This window comes from Rhinopithecus roxellana, chromosome 18 (genome assembly GCF_007565055.1).
Source record: "Rhinopithecus roxellana isolate Shanxi Qingling chromosome 18, ASM756505v1, whole genome shotgun sequence".
NCBI lineage: Eukaryota > Metazoa > Chordata > Mammalia > Primates > Cercopithecidae > Rhinopithecus > Rhinopithecus roxellana.
Genome location: NC_044566.1, coordinates 12999577 through 13018180, shown reverse-complemented (window position 1 = coordinate 13018180; position 18604 = coordinate 12999577). Strand labels below are relative to the sequence as shown.

General features: G+C 45.6%; 2 protein-coding genes across 2 annotated transcripts in view; both read left to right on the top strand.

Annotated features, from left to right (window-relative positions):
* The first annotated feature begins 22 nt into the window (after positions 1-22).
* FKBP9 (FKBP prolyl isomerase 9) overlaps positions 23-18604 on the top strand; it is a 53852-nt gene continuing 35270 nt past the window's right edge. Inside the window, exons 1-3 of the mRNA XM_010383453.2 lie at positions 23-452; positions 17594-17739; positions 18159-18348. Of these exons, the coding sequence (XP_010381755.1) occupies positions 232-452; positions 17594-17739; positions 18159-18348 (557 nt within the window). The 5' untranslated portion in view covers positions 23-231. The remainder of the gene's footprint in view (positions 453-17593; positions 17740-18158; positions 18349-18604) is intronic.
* LOC115894621 (peptidyl-prolyl cis-trans isomerase A-like) lies at positions 926-16521 on the top strand. Its single transcript, XM_030922433.1, has 2 exons — positions 926-956; positions 15848-16521. Exons 1-2 carry the CDS (start codon positions 941-943, stop codon positions 16369-16371), a joined length of 540 nt encoding a protein of 179 aa, XP_030778293.1. The 5' UTR covers positions 926-940; the 3' UTR covers positions 16372-16521.

Genomic DNA, 18604 nt, shown 5'->3' with positions numbered 1-18604 from the left:
CCAAGGCCGGGCGGGGCAGGGCGCAGCAGGCCCGCCTTCGGCGCGCGGCCAGGCTGGGCTCCTCCCCTCGAGCTGTGGCCGGGGGGCGGGCGGCAGGGGAGAGGGGGTGGTGGCTGCAGCCCGGGGAGGGCCGGGAGACCGTTCCACGTTTACAAACGCAGCCGCACGCCCAGGCCGACCCGTGCAGCCCGAGCTCCGCACTGCGTCCGCGCCACTCTCCTCGCCGCCCCGATGGCGTTCCAGGGCTGGAGGCCCCCGCTGCCACCGCTGCTCCTGCTGCTGCTCTGGGTGACCGGGCAGGCAGCGCCCGTGGCGGGCCTGGGATCCGACGCGGAGCTGCAGATCGAGCGGCGCTTCGTGCCCGACGAGTGCCCGCGCACCGTGCGCAGCGGCGACTTTGTGCGCTACCACTACGTGGGGACGTTCCCCGACGGCCAGAAGTTCGACTCCAGGTACCGCGCCCTTGGCGCCCGGCGCGGCCTCCGCGGATACGCGTCCCTCTCTCCCGACAGGCCTTTCCCTCCTTCCGGACCTCCCCTAGCTCCGCCCCGTGCATCCGCGCTCCTCCCTTCTTCCGCTGCCCAAATCCTCCCGGACCCCAGACCCTCCGCCGCGGGTGAGCCTCCCGGCCCTCACGTGCCCTAGGCCGCCCGCCTGGACTGGACCCTTGGAAGACCATGAGCAGCGAGGTTGGGGCAGACCACGCCCTCCCTTTCCTCCAGCGCATGGACACACGCAAAATCAGTGTAAAATAATCAGTGTGAGTGGGGGCCGCGTTGCACAACTGGAACCCTAAGAGTGGATGTTCGTGCCTGCCTCTCTTCTCCCTTTCCTGTTCCTTCCCTCCGCTCCCTTGGGAATCTAGTCAGATGGTGCTTCTCACACAAAACGATGATGATGAAGAGGCTAGCAGGCGCAAACAAATAATGAGCTGTTAACAATGTGTAGATATAATTGTAAGTACTTTCCATATTGTAGTGAACTCATTTAATTGTACAGCAGTCTTGTGAGGTAGGTACTATCACTACCCTCATTTTATCAGTAAGGTAACAAGCAACTGACGCTACGAAGCGTATTGAAACAATAGAGTCAGATTGTTTAATCCAACTCCAGAAGTCTGTGCGCGCAGCTACCACTGCCCTTCCCTTTCCGGCCATACAAAAAAACCTCTCTTGGGGCTGGGCGTGGTGACTCACGCCTGTAGTCCCAGCACTTTGGGAGGCCGAGGCGGGAGGATCGCCTGAGCCCAGGAGTTTGGGGCTGCAGTGAGCTATGATCGTGCCACTTCATTCCAGCCTGGGAGACAGAGAGAGATTCCATCGCAAAACAAAACACAACACAACACCTCTCCTGGGCGGGAGGTGGTCCAGGACCGTCACTCCGCGTTGCACCAGCCCCTACACCAGGCCCAGAACTCCTTCTCTCAGCTCTGCCTCAGGATCACAGCACCGCTCTCCAGTTTCCCTCCAGTTTAGTTTCGGGTTTAACAGGCCTCTCTTCCTCCAGCACCAGGCTACTCCTCCCCAAGGCTTTTATTACAAACGCTGGTCTGTGCCAGCACTTCCCTTCGTGAATCACTAGATCAGGCAGAGAGAGCTATTTGTTGAGCCCCTGCTATGTGCCCCAAGGCCTAGGGTCATTATGAATATTTTGTAGACTCTTGACTTTTTTGAAGTTCCAAACAATGAATATACAAAAGCTTTTCAGCACAGTATGTGGCACTAGCAAGTGCTTAGAAATGATCATTCTTATTACTGTTTTAATTGCTTTAAAAAAAAAAAAACAGCTTTATTGAGATATAATGCCATACAATTTGCCCTTTTGGTGTGTACAATTCAGTGTTTTTTAGTATATTCACAGAGTTGTGCAAGCATCACAACTAGCCAATTCCAGAACATTTTCATCATCCCCCGAAAAGAAATGCAGTCACTCCCCCACCCCAGTTAGACTGCCCTCCAGTCCCTTTCAACCACAAATCCACTTTATGTCTCTATGGATTTGCCTTTTCTGGACATTTCATATAAATGGAATCATAATTTGAGGTGCTTTGTATAATCATAATTTGAGATGCTTTGTATAAACCATAATCTCTCATGGTTCATCTATGTTGTAAGGTATATCAGTACTTCATTCCCTTTTGTGGCCGTATATGTAATATTCCATTGTGTCCATTTATCAGTTGATGGACATTTGGATTGTTTACGCTTTTTGGCTATCATGAATGATGATGTTATGAACATTCATATGCAAGGTTTTGTGTGGATGTACCTTTTCCTTTTTTTTGGATATACACTTAGGAGCTGGAATTGCTGCGTCCTATGGCAACTATGTTACAAATGTTTTGAAGAATAGCTAACCTGTTTCCCCACAATGGCTGCACCATTTTACATTCCCACCAGCAGTGTACGAAGGTTCATAGTTCTCCACCGTCTCATCAACACTTATGCTTGTCTTTTTTTTTTGAGACAGAATTTCGCTCTTGTCACCCAGGCTAGAGTGCAATGGTGCGATCACAGCTCACTGCAACCTCCCTGCCTTCCGGGTTCAAGCAATTCTCCTGCCTCAGCCTCCTGAGTAGCTGGGATTGCAGGTGCCTGCCACCATGCCCGGCTAATTTTTGTATTTTTAGTAGAGACGGGGTTTCGCCATGTTGGCCAGGCTGGTCTCGAACTCCTGACCTCAGGTGATCTGCCCACCTCGGTCTCTCAAAGTGCTGGGATTACAGGCGTCACGCCTGGCCTGTCTTTGATTATAACCATTTAGTGGGTGTGAAATGATATCTCGGCCGGGCGCGGTGGCTCAAGCCTGTAATCCCAGCACTTTGGGAGGCTGAGACGGGCGGATCACGAGGTCAGGAGATCGAGACCACCCTGGCTAAAACAGTGAAACCCCGTCTCTACTAAAAAAATACGAAAAACTAGCCAGGCGAGGTGGCGGGCGCCTGTAGTTCCAGCTACTTGGGAGGCTGAGACAGTAGAATGGCGTAAACCGGGAGGTGGAGCTTGCAGTGAGCTGAGATCCGGCCACTGCACTCCAGCCTGGGTAACAGAGTGAGACTCTGTCTCAACAACAACAAAAAAAAAAACCAAAAAAAAAACAAAAGAAATGATATCTCATTGTGGTTTTGATCTGCATTTCCCTAATGGCTAACGATGTTGAGCATCATGTGCTCATAGACCATTTGCGTATCTTCTTTCATGTGCTTCTTTCATAGGGAAGAATTTGTTGCTTGAGTTGATAGTAAATAATTTCAGTAGAACAAGTTGTGCTACTATCTAGAACATCTCTACGGTTGGCAGCCACTGTGAGGCAGTGTAGGGCAGTTTAAAGAGCATGGAGGAGCTACCATCTATTCATCAAACATTTTGCAGTGTCTATCCCTCAAGGCAGAGACTAGTCCTAGTCTAGTATGTCTCTTCCCCATCCCTACCACTTACAGCCTAGGCTATTACAACATAGTGTGATAAGTACAGTAAGATAGTAGCGCACACTCTGTCTCTCATAAAGTTCACACATAGTTCTTACCATGTGCCTTCACATATGTTAACTCATTTAATCTTAGAAGAATTCATTTAACTTCACAAGACAGTGAGGTAGGTACCTCATTACGAATAAAGAAACCGAGGCTCAGAAAGTTCAAATGATTTGCCCAAGGAACCTAACTACTAAGTGGTCGAGCGGAGATTTGAACCCAGGTAGTTCATGGCCATAATCTATGGTCTGTAGTCCACCCGCGTATGTGATAGAAGAAAGGTAAGTAGCTTTGAAAGCACAGAGAAGGCTTAACCATATGTTTGTGTGTCTGTGTCAGAGGATAGGTTAGGATGGAATCCTGGGATGGCAGGGATAAGACCCAAGGATGACTAAAATTCAGCAGGGAGGAGCTCAGGGGTGTGTCTGCAGACCTTAAGGTCCAGGCTTGTCTTTTGATGAATATTGTTATGTGCCTACCACATACCTTTTTGGGTATACAGAGTTGTAGATGCTCTAGCACAGTAGTGTTTAAACTGCATATACTTCCGAATCATGTTGAGAGCTTGTTATACGGTTTCCGATTCAGTAACTCTGAGATAGGGCCCAAGAATTTGCTTTTCTGACAAGTTCCCAGCTGATGCTACTGGTCTGAGGACCACACCTTGAGAACCATTGCTCTAAAACAGGGGTGCTGAAATGGGACATCAATTTACAAAAATAAATAAATAAATAAAACACGGGTCCCTAACCCCTGGGCCATGGACCTGTTGTGGTCTGTGGCCTGTTAGGAACTGGGCTGCATAGGCAGAGGTGAACAGCAGGTTAGCGAGCAAAGCTTCATCTGTATTTACAGTCTCTCCCCATTGCTCACATCAAGGCCTGAGCTCAGCCTCCTGTCAGATCAGCAGGGGCATTAGATTCTCATAACAACATGAACCCTATTGTGAACTGCGCATGTGAGGGATCTAGGTTGTGAGCTCCTTATGAGACTGTAATGCCTGATGATCTGTTGCTGTCTCCCATCACCCCCAGATGGGACCATCTAGTTGCAGGAAAACAAGCTCAGGGCTCTCACTGATTCTACATTACGGTGAGTTGTATAATTATTTCATTATATATTATGGGGTAATGATAATGAAAATAAAGTGCACAATAAATGTAATGTATCTGAATAATCCCAAAACCATCCCCCTACCCCGGTCATGGAAAAATTGAATTCCTTTCATGAAACTGGTCCTTGGGGCCAAAAAGGTTGGGGACCACTGCTCTAAAAGAATCACAGACTCAGCCGGGCACGGTGGCTCACGCCTGTAATCCCACCACTTTGGGAGGCCGAGGCGGGCAGATCACCCGAGGTCAGGAGTTTGAGACCAGCCTGACCAACATGGAGAAACCCTGTCCCTACTAAAAAGACAAAAAATTAGCCAGGTGTGGTGGTGCATGCCTCTAATCCCAGCTACTTGGGAGGCTGAGGCAGGAGAATTGCTTGAACCTGGGAGGTGGAGGTTACGGTGAGCCGAGATTGCGTCATTGCACTACAGCCTGGACAACAAGACCTAAACTCCGTCTCAAAAACTAACTAAAGAAATGAAAGAATCATGAACTCATTACCAGGGGTTAACTTCATTTTACATATTCATTCATTTATTCATTCTTTTTTTTTTTTTTTTTGAGGCAGCATCTCGCTCTGTCACCCAGGCTGGAGTGCAGTGATGCAGTCTGACATCACTGCAGCCTCTGCTTCCTGGGTTCAAGCAATTCTTGTGCCTCAGCCTCCTGAGTAGCTGGGATTACAGGCGTGCACCACCACACCTGGCTAGTTTCTGTATGTTTAGTAGAGACAGGGTTTCGCCAGCTTGGCCAGGCTGGAATTCATTTATTCATCCAACAAATGTTTACTGAGTGTCAACTCTTGCAGGTGCTGCAGATGTAACAGTGAATAAAACAGAAATCTCTGCCCTCCTGGAGCTTACATACTAGTGAGAGCACAGGCATGCTCTTAAGTTATATGGTAAACTAGAAGTTGGTGAGGGCTATGGAGAAAAAGCAGTGGGAATGAGGGGTGGGAGGAGGGGCGACAGGTCCAGAAAGGTGAGAGGACAGTGGACACCCAGCTAATATAACTGACCTCCAGATTCTGGACTGGGTGCTCTCATGCCTCACACAAAGCAGCCAGCGTGCAGTGAGTGCCTTATGAGTAGTATGCATAGATACCTCTACCCATTCCAGGGAGGGAAGGATTTCTTGCTGAAGCCATAGGAAAGGCTTTGAGGAGGAGCTGATGCTTGAGTTGGGCCTTGAGCGTGGGTGGGATTTCATTCCTTGAAGCGGGGAGTGTGTTTAAGAGAGTGGATAGGGTGGACCAGGGTCTGGGCCTGAGCAGTGCATGCTCAAGGAACAGTGAGAGGCCCCAATATTTGGGTCAGGAGGTGGGGGACCCAGCACTGGAATGGTATGGGAGAACCAGTCCATTGGAGGCCCGAGTGGCTGGGCTGGGTGTTGTGGACTTTGGTATTTTTTTTTTTTTCATCCCATAGATTCAAGTTGCCCTGAATATATGCTTCTGTTCAGAATCTTGTGAAGGGAAGGTTTTTGTTCAGAGGAATAAGGGGACTGAGGTGCTCAGTGGATGGACTGATAGTGTAAGTAGAAGTTCTAGAGATCAGCCTCATTGGGGCTTTGTTTTACACAGGGATTCATCCAGCTTCTAACATTCCAGGTGCTGGGATACAGCAGAGGATAAAGCTGACAAAAATCCCTGCCCTCAAGTCAGGGTTGGGGCAAACAGAAGCCCGTTCCTGCAGACTTAAGCAGAAAGGAGTGGGAATTTATTGGAAGGATCGCCAATTACTTGTGAGGGTCCGGAATCATGGACTGAGGTGACTTTTTGCCTTTTCCCAAGGGGTTGCAAACGGGGCTTCATTCTCTCCCACGAGAAAAAGAGTGTTCCAGCAAGCTTCCCATGCTGCACACATGACCTCTGGGATCCACCACCAATGCCGACAAGCTGGACTGTCTCACAGGTTTCCAGGAAATAATCTGATGGGTCCTGCTTGGGGCAGGTGTCCACCCTATTGGGTGTTAAATCACATCGGCCTAAGTGGGGGCCCAGGCTCACCCTTTCAGCAGGACTGGTCCTCAGGGAAGAGCCAGTGGGCTGGGCAGCAGCCAGGATGGAGTCAGGGGGGCCTGATGGGAACAGTGGTGTCAGAGCAACTGGCCAGGTCAGGACATGCTAACTTTGGAGTTGTTTAGAGTGTGACTCTGCATCGCACCTCTTTCTATGGAGAAGGGGAGTGCTGAAAGGGAGGCTGCTACTGTGCGTTAGCCCTGTGCGTTTCTGCTAACTAGGGGAAGATCCTAGCCACTTCTCGCTGTGGTCTCCTGAGGCCATTGGCAGCTGGCCAAGCACCCCTGGTGAAGACTTATTATCAGGGCTTTGAATTTTCATTTGTGGGTCATTGCAAGCAATTACACATTTATATGAACAATTTAATTTGGCTGTATGGTATTTTATTGGGCTAAGCCCTGTGAAAAATGGGAATCATCTATAGGGATCTGACATTTTAATTTGTGCAGTTGCTTAAAAACAAAAATCCACAACAGCAATGGATTTTGCTTTGCTTTGCAAAGTTTTTCATTTAATGATGTTTTAATGGGCCAAAGCCCATCCAAGCCAACAGCTCATGTTTCAGGGTCCGATTTTCCGAGGAGCTATGAATGGAGGCGTTCTCTCTCATTTCTTCTCTGCTCCACATGCTCCCTCTCTCCTCCCTCATCTCCTCTCCCTTCCTCCTCTGCAGTGTTCTCACACTTTCCCGTCTGGATAGTTTGCTGGTTCATTAACTGCTTTTCTTTTCTCCCTGGCATCTCTCATTAGCTACTGGTAGAGATGGTTGTTTGAGGGAAATAGTCTTGGGCAAAGGGTCTAGAAAGCCCAGAGTCCCCTTTGGGAGTGAATGTGTGGAGAGGGAGGTGGGAGGCAGAAAAGCCAGACTCTGCTTCCCTGCTTTCAAGTCTGCAGTAAGATCCAGTCTCAGTGGTGAAACTCAGCCAGCAGAGGGGATGAGTCCCAGTTGGGAGCTAGGCGGCCAGTGAGGAGGTGAGTTTCAGTCCCATTCGTGAAGGGCGGTGGCAGGACCACAGTCCAAACGTGAAGCAGGTCCCCTGTGAGTCAGCCATCTGAGTTGGCCCAAGTGAGACAGGACCAACTTTGAGGCCCCCAGAAGGTAGTTCCCATGCCCAGTGGACTTGTTCTTCCTTACTTTGCCTCCCTTCTGTTATAGGTTCTCAAAATATGGCAGTCTTTTTTTCTTTCTTTTTGAGACAGGGTCTCACTCTGTTTCCCAGGCTGGAGTGCAGTGGTGCTCACTGCAACCTCTGCCTCCTGAGTTCAAGCAATTCTCATGCCTCAGCCACCCGAGTAGCTAGGATCACAGGCATGTGCCACCACACCTGGCTAATTTTTGTATTTTTGGTAGAGAGAAGGTTTTGCCATGTTGCCCGGGCTGGTCTCGAACTCGTGAGCTCAAGTGATCCACCCGCCTCGGCCTCCCAAAGTGCTGGGATTACCACTTGAGCCACCGTGCCCAGCCTGCCATTTGTCCTTTTAAAAGTTTGTTCTTATTGCAGATTTAAACCTACATTTAGAAGCCCCATTATGCCTTAAGAATATAGCCATGAGAGCCGGGCACGTTGGCTCACGCCTATAATCCCAGCACTTTGGGAGGCCGAGGCGGGTGGATCACCAGGTCAGGAGTTCAAGACCAGCCTGACCAACATGGTGAAACCCCGTCTCTACTAAAAATACAAAAATTAGCTGGGCGTGGTGGCGTGCACCTGTAATCCCAGCTTCTAGGGAGGTTGAGTCAGGAGAATTGCTTGAACATGAGAGGCAGAGGTTGCAGTGAGCCAAGATCATGCCACTGCACTCCAGCCTGGGTGACAGTGAGATGCTGTCTCAAAAAAAAAAAAAAAAAAAAGGAAGAATATAGCCATGAGGATAGTTATTTATCTCAAGTAATGTGTCACCAATAAAACGTGAGCTTCTATGTAGACAGTTTAGTGAATTGACTCTGATGTCTCTTGTCTTACTGGTCCTTGGGTTAATAATTTTAAAGAGCATCATCAGAGGGTGCTACAGACACCTTTCCCATCACCCCCCTGGGGCAGTGATGGAAGGGGACAAAAATAAGCTGGTGGAGAGTAAAGGAGGTTGTTGGATGTGCTAGGTGGTTTCCCTTTGCCTTTCTAGGTCCACCCTCCACCTGTTCCCTTTGCTTTCTGCTCTGGGAGACTGACCTGTATGGACTACATGTGCATAGTATGGAGTGCATTAATGACCCTTTGTCTTCTGGCTTTGGTTGGGTTCAGCCAATGGGACATTGTAATAGACCATTCTTGTGTCCCTGGAAAGAAATACCCGAGGCTGGGTAATTTGTAGGAAAAGAGGTTTAATTGGCTCGCAGTTCTGCAGGCTGTACAGGAAGCATGGCATGCTGGCGTCAGCATCGAGTGAGGACCTCAGGAGATTTACAGTCATGGCAGAAGGGAAAACGGGAGCAGACATCTCACACGGCAAGAGCGGGAGCAAGAGAGAGAGAGTGAGAGGTGCCACACACTTTTAAACAAGCAGGTCTATGAACCCATTCATCACCAAGGGGATGGCGCTAAGCCCTCCCACCAGGCCCCACCTCCAACACTGGGGATTACATTTCAACATGAGATTTGGCATGGACACAGATCCAAACCCTATCAGGTATCAGATGTTCAGAGGGAGGGAAGAGAGTGAGGTGAAGGTATTTATTCCTCTGGCTTCCTGTCTGTAGGGTCACCATGGATTGTGGCCCTAAACCAAAGGGCCCACTTCCTGTCAGATAGCCCCTAGCTGCCCTCTCTGTCTCTGTCATTCAAGCTCGGGTGTGATAGCAGCATTCCCTACCCAGCCACAGAGGCACTCTCCCTTGTGTTTTGCTGTGTTCTGTACACACCTTTGCACACAGCCACTTTGTTATTACTTAAAAAAAACTATAAAATTTGCCATTTTAATCATTTTGAACTGTATAATAAAGAGTGTTAGCTATATGCACACTGTTGTACAATATATCTCTAGAATTTTTCCATCTTGCAAAATTGAAACTTTATGCCCATTGAACAACTTCTCTGCCTTTTTCCGTCTTCATTGTCCCCTGATAACAACATTCCACTTTCTGTTTCTATGAGTTTGACTACTTTAGATACCTCATATAATTTGTGGAATCAAGCAGTATTTGTCTTTCTCTGACTGGCTTGTTTCACTTTATGTAATGTCCTCAAGGTTCATCCATGTTGTAGCATGGGATAGGATTTCCTTCCTTTTTAAGGCTGAATAATATTTCATTGTGTGTATATGCCACATTTTTAAAATCCATTTATTTGTTTATGGACATTTAGGTTACTTTTAGCTTTTGGCTATTGTAAATTGTGCTGAGGTAAACATGTGTGTGCAAATATCTGAGTTGTTTTGTTTTTGTTTTAGTTTAGACAGAGTGGTTTTTTTTGTTTGTTTGTTTGTTTTGTTTTTTGAGACAGAGTTTCACTCTTATTGCCTGGACCGGAGTGTAATAGTGAGATCTCAGCTCATCGCAACCTCCGCCTCTCAGGTTCAAGTGATTCTCCTGCCTCAGCCTCCTAAGTAGCTGGGATTACAGGCACCCATCCCTACGCCCGGCTGATTTTTATGTTTTTAGTAGAGACAGGGTTTCTCCATGTTGGTCAGGCTGGTTTCTAACTCCCGACCTCAGGTGATCCGCCCACCTCGGCCTCCCAAAGTGTTGGGATTATAGGCATGAGCCACTGCGCCCGGCTCAGATAGAGTCTTTTGTTCTGTTGTCCAGGATTGAGTGTAGTGGCGTGATCACAGCTTACTGCAGCCTTGATCTCCTGGGCTTAAGCGATCCTCTCACTTCAACCTCCCAAGTACCTGGGACTACAGTACCTGTGCACCACCACACATGGCTAATGTTTGTGTTTTTGTAGAGATGGAGTTTCACCAGGTTGCTTAGGCTGTTCTTGAACTCTTAGGCTCAAGCTTCAACCTTGGATTACAGGCATGAGCCACTGCATCTGGCCTGATTCTGTTTTCAGTTCTTTTGGGTATACACCAAGAGACAGGAGTGCTAGATCACACAGTACTTCTATTTTTGATTTTTTGAAGAGCCTACAGGCCATTTTCTAGAGCAAGTACAACATTTTGTATTCCCATCAAAGTGCACAAAGATTCCGATTTCTCCCATATCCTCTCCATCACTTTTTATTTTCCAATTTTTTGATAGTGGCCATCGTAACAAGTGTGTGTGAGGTAATACTGCATTGTGGTTTTCTTTTTCTTTCTTTTTTTTTTTTTTGAGACAGAGTTTCACTTTTGTCACCCAGGCTGGAGTGCAATGGCGTGATCTCAGCTCACTGCAACCTCTGCCTCCCAGGTTCAAGTGGTTCTCCTTCCTCAGCCCCCCGAGTAGCTGGGACTACAGGCATATGACACCATGCCTAGCTAATTTTTGTACTTTTAGTAGAGATGGGGTTTTCCCATGTTGGCCAGGCTGGTCTTGAACTCCTGACCTCAGGTGATCCACCCACCTCAGTCTCCCAAAGTGCTGGGATTACAGGCACGAGCCACCATGCCTGGCCTGCATTGTGGTTTTTGATTTGCATTTCTCTGCTGTTTAGTGATGTGGAGCATCTTTTCATATGCTTGTAGGCCATGTGTATATCTTCTTTGGAGAAATATTCATTCAATCCCTTTGCTCGTTTTAAAATTGGGTTATTTTGTTGTTGAGTTTTGGGAGTTCTTTATATATTCTAGATATTAATCCCTTATCATATATGAGGTTTGCAAACATTTTCTCCCATTTTTTAGGTTGCTTTTTTACTCTGTTGATTGTTTTCTTTGCTGCTCAGAGTTTTAAAGTTTGACAAAGTCCCCTTTGTCTGTTTTTGTTTTTGTTACCTGTGCTTTTGGTGTCATATCCAATACAATGTTATGATACTTTTCCATTGTGTTTTTTCCTAGTGTTATAGTTTTGGATCTTATATTTATGTATTTAATCCATTTTGAATTGATTGTTTCCTGTGGTATAAAGTAAGAATCCAACTTTATTCTTTTGCATGTGGAGATCCAATTTTCCCAGCACCGTTTATTGAAGAGACCGTCCTTTACCCACTGTGTAGCCTTAGCCCTTGTCAAAGATCATTTGACCATATAGGCAAAAGTTTGTTTCTGGGCTATTTTGATCTGTTGGTTTATATGTCTGTATTTGGGCCAGTACCATGCTGCCTTGATTACAATAGCTTCATAATAGGTTTCAAAATCAGGAAGTGTGAGGCCTCCAGCTTTGTTCTTCTTTCTCAGGATTGTTTTGGCTATTTAGAGTCCTTCAAGATTCTAAGGCTAGGCACTGTGGCTCACACCTGTAACCCCAGCACTTTGGGAGGCTGAGGCGGTCTGATCCTGAGGTCAGGAGTTCCAGACCAGCCTGGCCAACATGGTGAAACCCTGTCTTTACTAAAAATACAAAAATTAGCCGGGCATGGTCGCAGATGCCTGTAATCCCAGCTACTCGGGGGGCTGAGGCAGAATTGCTTGAACCTGGGAGGCGGAAGTTGCAGTGAGTTGAGATGGCACCACCGAACTCTAGCCTGGGCGACACAGTGAGACTCTATCTCAAAAAAAAAAAAAAAAAAAAAAAATTCCATATGAATTTTAGTTTAGTTTTTTTTTTGTTTTTGTTTTTGTTTTTCTATTTCTGCAAAAAATGCCACTGGGATTTTGGTAGGAATTGCATTGAATCAATAGATTGCTTTGGTTAGTGTGGACATCTTAGCCATATTAAGTCTTCCAATCCATGAACAAGAAATGTCTTTCCATTTATTTGTGTCCTCTTTAATTTCTTTCTTTTTTTTCTCCTCCCTTCCCTCCCCTCCCCTCCCCTCCTTTCCTTTCTTTCATCTCGCTCTGTCGCCCAGGATGGAGTGAAGTGGTGCAATCTCAACTCACCGCAATCTCCACCTCCAAGGTTCAAGCGATTCTCCTGTCTCAGCCTCCCGAGTAGCTGGGATTACAGGCATATGCCACCATGCCTGGCTAATTTTTGTATTTTTAGTAGAGACAGGTTTCACCATGTTGTCCAGGCTGATTTCAAACTCCTGACCACAGGTGATCTGCCTGCCTTGGCCTCCCAAATTGCTGGGATTACATGCATGAGCCACTGCGCCTGGCCCTCTTTAATTTCTTTCAGCAATGTTTTTCTAGTTTCCTCCTTTTGCCTCCTTGGTTAGGTTTAATCCTAAGTATTTCATTCTTCTTGATGCTATTGTAAATAGGATTGTTTTGTTCATTTCCTTTTTTAAGATTGTTCATTATTAGTGTATAGAAATGCAGCTGATTTTGAGGTGTTGATTTTGTATCCTGCAACTTTGCCAAATTTGTTTATTAATTTTTTTTCCCCCCACAGAACCATGAAGTCCAATGTTTATTAGTTTTAACAGCTTTTTCTATGGACTCTTACAGGATTTTCTATATATAAAGTTATTTCGTTTGTTAAAAGAGATATTTTTACTTCTTCCTTTCCAATTTCTGTGCCATGTAGTTCTTTGTCTTGCTTAATTGCTCTAGCTAGGAGTTCTAGGACCATGCTGAACAAAAGTGTTGAAAGCAAGCATCTTTTCCTTGTCCCCAATCACAGGGAAAAACCTTTCAGTTTTTCACCATTGATTATGATCTCAGCTGTGCATAACCCCATTATTAAACTTTCCTGGAACAACTTCGTTTGGGTGTGTCATCTGTTTCCTGCGGGCCCCTGGATGAGATGCCTGTAAAAGGTGTAAATAAGCCAGATCCCAAGACAGGTTGTATAAATGCTTATTCCAGAGTGTGCAGAAATAATTTTCATGACCAGTTCTGGGCTTGATGCTGCCCATGAGTTTGTGCCAGTTGTGCTGATCAGAATAAATTTGTTCAGAACAACTTTATTTTTGCAGATGGTCAGAATTTTAAGCAATAGATAAGACTGGTCTTGCATTGTTAGCCTCTTGTATAAATGTATACCTTTTTAATGTATAAATGCATACATTTTCTTTCAGAAAGGTTTTTTGGTTTTTAGCACTTTGGTGCTTAATTGTTCACAGTGGTTAGGCAACATCAAATGAAGAAGTTAATACCGTGAGGCGACACCTGTTTCTTTCTTCCTTTCTTTCTTTCCTTTGTTTCCTTTCTTTCTTTCCAGGATCTCACTCTGTCACCCAGAGTGGTGTGCCCAGGGTATGATCTTGGCTCAGTGCAGCCTCCGCCTCCCAGGTTCAAGTGATCTTCCCAACTCAGCCTCCTGAGTAGCTGGGACCACATGCGTATACCACCATGCTCAGCTAATTTTTTGTATTTTTAGTAGAGATAGGATTTCACAATGTTGCCCAAGCTGGGCAACAACTATTTCTATACACCTCGAGGGAGGCCCTGACCCTGGAGTGTGAGAGTCAGATGGTCCTAGATTCTCACTTTTTTCCCTCCTCATGTTTAATTTCATGAGCTTGGGAAATTTTGTAACCTGCAAAGAGTCTGAGTATCATAGCACCCACCTTAAAGTATTGTATGAGGATTAAATGGTGTAGTATATATTGAAGAGCTTAGTCTGCTACTGTGCCCAACAATAATAAATACTCTGTAAATGGTAGTTAGTATTAAAAAGTTTTGTTAAATTTGGGAAGTATATTCAGGTTCTGTGAATGAAAAAAAATATTTTTAAAGTATGCCGGTGCATTGTTGCTGTTTCTGTGTGTTCTGTGCTTGGGAATCTTTGAAGTCTTGCTTTCTGGCCCATTATTATAATAAATCTGCCAGTTTGATGATGGCTTAGTGGCAGGGTGAGTCCCCAGCCAAGTGTAATTCAAGAGCGGGCATTCCAGGGGGTGGGGATTGGGGCCCCGGAGGTAGAGGGTGGAGGTGTAAAGCTGACTTGGGCACAAAACTGGCCATGTGCTTTTGTCCTCTGGCTTGTTGGCCTGTACTTGAAATCTTGCTTTCTGTTCACTGACCTTGAAGAAAGGAAACCTATTAAAATAGGCTGTAAAACTAGGAGGAGAAAGAGAAGAGGGCCAGGTCTCAGGAAGCTGCCCTGAGGGGAGTGGTGAGGTGGACTCTTTTGCTAGCCCAAACTGTTCATTAGGGAAAGAGAGGAAAAAGTGAAAGTATTTTGCAAAATAAAGGGTGACACATTCTCATGAAATAAATCCCAGCAACTCTTAACATTTTATTACATAAGTAATTACATGATCATTTTGAAAAGTAGGATAATTAAAGAGAAAACAAATTCAGTCACCTGAAGTCCTCTACCTGTAGATAATAGATAAGATTTCATGTATTGCCTTGTGGATTTTTTCAAATGCATCTATATATGTAAGCTGAAAATGGGGTGATTTTAGACTGTGTTAACCTGTTTCCTTTCTGTTTCCTTTCCCACCCCCCACCCTTTTTGAGACAGAGTTTCACTCTGTCACCCAGGCTGGATGTCAATGCAGTGGCATCGTCTCAGCTCACTGCAACCTTCACCTCCCAGGTTCAAGCAATATTTGTGCCTCAGGCTCTCAAGTAGCTGGGACTACAGGTGCACACCACCACGCCCTGCTAATTTTGTGTTTTTAGTAGAGATGGCGTTTCACCATGTTGGCCAGGCTGCTCTCAAACTCCTGACCTCAAGTGATCCACCCTCCTTGGCCTCCCAAAGTGCTGGGATTACAGGCATGAGCCACCACACCTGGCATTGTAACCTGCCCTTTACTCATATTGTATATATCCCTCCATGTCAGTGAGTAAAAATCTGTTGTTTTAAAATGCCATAGAGCATTGTATTTTATGTCTTCTGAAACTCTGTGGGTCTCTATCAGTTTATAAGGTACTTACTTATAGGCAAAGTCCATGCCTTGTACTTTATATCCCCCAAAGCACCTGGCACAGTCCCCTAATAGGCAAACCCCTGTTGATTGCTAGATTTGACATTGAAGAAGATAAAGGTGTGAGTCACAGCCATGATTTCCTTATTTATCTTTTGATCTAAGGCCATTGCCTGTCAGCCTTTAAAACATGTATATTAGTGATCGTAAGACTACATCGTACTTTCTATTACCTGTGATAATTATAGCAATATTGGCATAGCACTTAGGTTTTCAGAGCATTTTTCACGTTGTTATACAGATCCTGGGAAGGCTGTTACTATTTCTTGCATTTTGCAGTGGAGGAAACTGAGGTTAAGAGAGTTTAAGTATGTTTTATGCTCTTACCATGCTGCCTCTGTGTTTAACTTAGCTGGATGACTTTAAAAAATATCAAGTGTGGGCTTTGCAGACGCTGCCGCCGAGGAAGGTCCTGTACTACTAGCCATGGTCAACCCTACCGTGTTCTTCGACATTGCCGTCGATGGCGAGCCCTTGGGCCACGTCTCCTTCGAGCTGTTTGCAGACAAGGTTCCAAAGACAGCAGAAAATTTTCGTGCTCTGAGCACTGGAGAGAAAGGATTTGGTTATAAGGGTTCCTGCTTTCACAGAATTATTCCAGGGTTTATGTGTCAGGGTGGTGACTTCACACGCCATAATGGCACTGGTGGCAAGTCAATCTGTGGGGAGAAATTTGAAGATGAGAACTTCATCCTAAAGCATACAGGCCCTGGCATCTTGTCCATGGCAAATGCTGGACCCAACACAAATGGTTCCCAGTTTTTCATCTGCACTGCCAAAACTGAGTGGTTGGATGGCAAGCATGTGGTCTTTGGCAAAGTGAAAGAAGGCATGAATATTGTGGAGGCCATGGAGCGCTTTGGGTCCAGGTATGGCAAGACCAGCAAGAAGATCACCACTGCTGACTGTGGATAACTCGAATAAGTTTGACTTGTGTTTTATCTTAACCACCAGACCGTTCCTTCTGTAGCTCAGGAGAGCACCCCTCCACCCCATTTGCTCGCAGTATCCTAGAATCTTTGTGCTCTCGCTGCAGTTCAAGGGTTCCATGTTTTCCTTGTTCTCTCCCATGCCTAGCTGGATTGCAGAGTTAAGTTTATGATTATGAAATAAAAACTAAATAACAACAACAAAAAAATCAAGTGTGTGTGTGTGTGTGTGTGTGTGTGTGTGTGTGAACTTAGGCCATTAGTATCTATGATGTTGCTTTTGGGTACCAATGATACAGAAAATGAAGTAAAGTTTATTTTTTATTTTTTATTTTTTTTAGACAGAGTCTCGCTCTGTCGCCTAGGCTGGAGTGCAGTAGCACAATCTCGGCTCACTGCAATCTCCCTGCCTTCCGTGTTCAAGCAATTCTCCTGCCTCAGCCTCCTGCATTGCTGGGGCTACAAGCGTGTGCCACCAGGCCTGGCTAATTTTTTTGTATTTTTAGTAGAGATGGGGTTTCACCGTGTTGGCCAGGCTTATTTCAAACTGCTGACCTCAGGTGATCCACCCTCCTCGGCCTCCCAAAGTGCTGGGATTATAGGCGTGAGCCACTGTACCCGGCTGTAAAGTATTTTATTTTATTTTATGTTATTTTTTGAGACTCTGTCACTCAGGCTACAGTGCAGTGGTGCAATCATAGCTCACTGCAGCCTCAAACTCTTGGGCTCAAGCGGTCCTCCTGCCTCAGCTTCCGAAGTAGCTGGGACTATAGGCATGCACCACCACACCTGGCTAATTATATGTATTTATTTGTTTAGTAGAGAGTGGGCCTTACTTTGTTGCCCCGGCTAACTTCAACTTAACTCCTCTTGCCTTGGCCTTCCAAAGCCCTGGCATGACCACAGCCAACTCTTTCTTTTTTTGTGTGTGTGAAAGAATAGGTAATTATTTTGCAAAATCAGCTTAACACATTTTTTTTTTCTAGAGAGAGTTATGCTGATTGCTGGTAACATTCAAGATAGTCTGAAATTTCCAACCTCACAAGTACTGTCCAGTGGAGATGTTCCTGTATCAGTAACTCCTTGGCAGGCTTTTTGCTTTGCTGTGGCCACATTACATCTGTGGGCGCATTTTGACAGGTTGGTTTTTACTGAGGAAGGGACTATTTATACTTTTCTCTCTCTTTCCCTACCCTTCGGGTCTTCAGCTATGACAGAGACTCCACTTTCAACGTGTTTGTGGGAAAAGGGCAGCTGATCACAGGGATGGACCAGGCTCTTGTTGGGATGTGCGTAAACGAGAGACGTTTTGTGAAGATTCCCCCGAAGCTTGCCTACGGAAGTGAAGGAGTTTGTAAGCTTTTCTTCCTCGTTTATAAACACATCTGCAGAAACAATGAGAACACTTTTAGGATGTTAAGTCAAACAGACTAGAGAATCTTGGAAGCTTTTTAGATTGGGGGAAAATGAAAAGCAGTGAACTCATACACAGCTAAAATTTCCATCTTAGATTTGTTTCTTCTAGATGCGAAAGAAAGTGTCATTAACACAGATGTATTGAATGATACCCTCAATGAGAAGAAAACTGTTTTTTCTCTTCTTTCAATTTCATGTGGAGGAAAGAGGGAGGAAGAATGGGTCATTTTGGGATTGTAGAGCAGTGACTGCTTGAACCCTTTTGGCCCACATTCACCTTGGCAGCATCCTAGGTGTTTATTTATCTGGCCTGAAAGGCAGCAACTGTGAACTCAGTGTGAAATCTTTAATTTCTAGCTGGTGTGATCCCCCCCAATTCAGTGCTTCATTTTGATGTACTTCTGATGGATATTTGGAATTCTGAAGACCAGGTTCAGATTCACACCTATTTCAAGCCCCCGAGTTGCCCTCGGACCATCCAGGTGTCTGATTTTGTGAGGTACCACTACAACGGGACGTTCCTGGACGGAACTCTATTTGATTCGAGGTAAGTCCTGTCATTCATGGAAGTATCAGTGAAATGTCCCACGCATAGTTGCTTCCTTCTGTCTTGCTTTTTATGCCGATGGGGACTCTTTTCAACTGTAACCAGTACCGAACTCATCTACTTAAGACTTTTGGTCAGTGTTGTATCTTCTCTGGTGCCAGAGTCAAAATTTTAACACATCTTAGAAACATTGAAGAGCAATGTTTATCTAACTTAACAGTATTTTGAGATCTCATCATTAAGTGGAAGGCTCTAT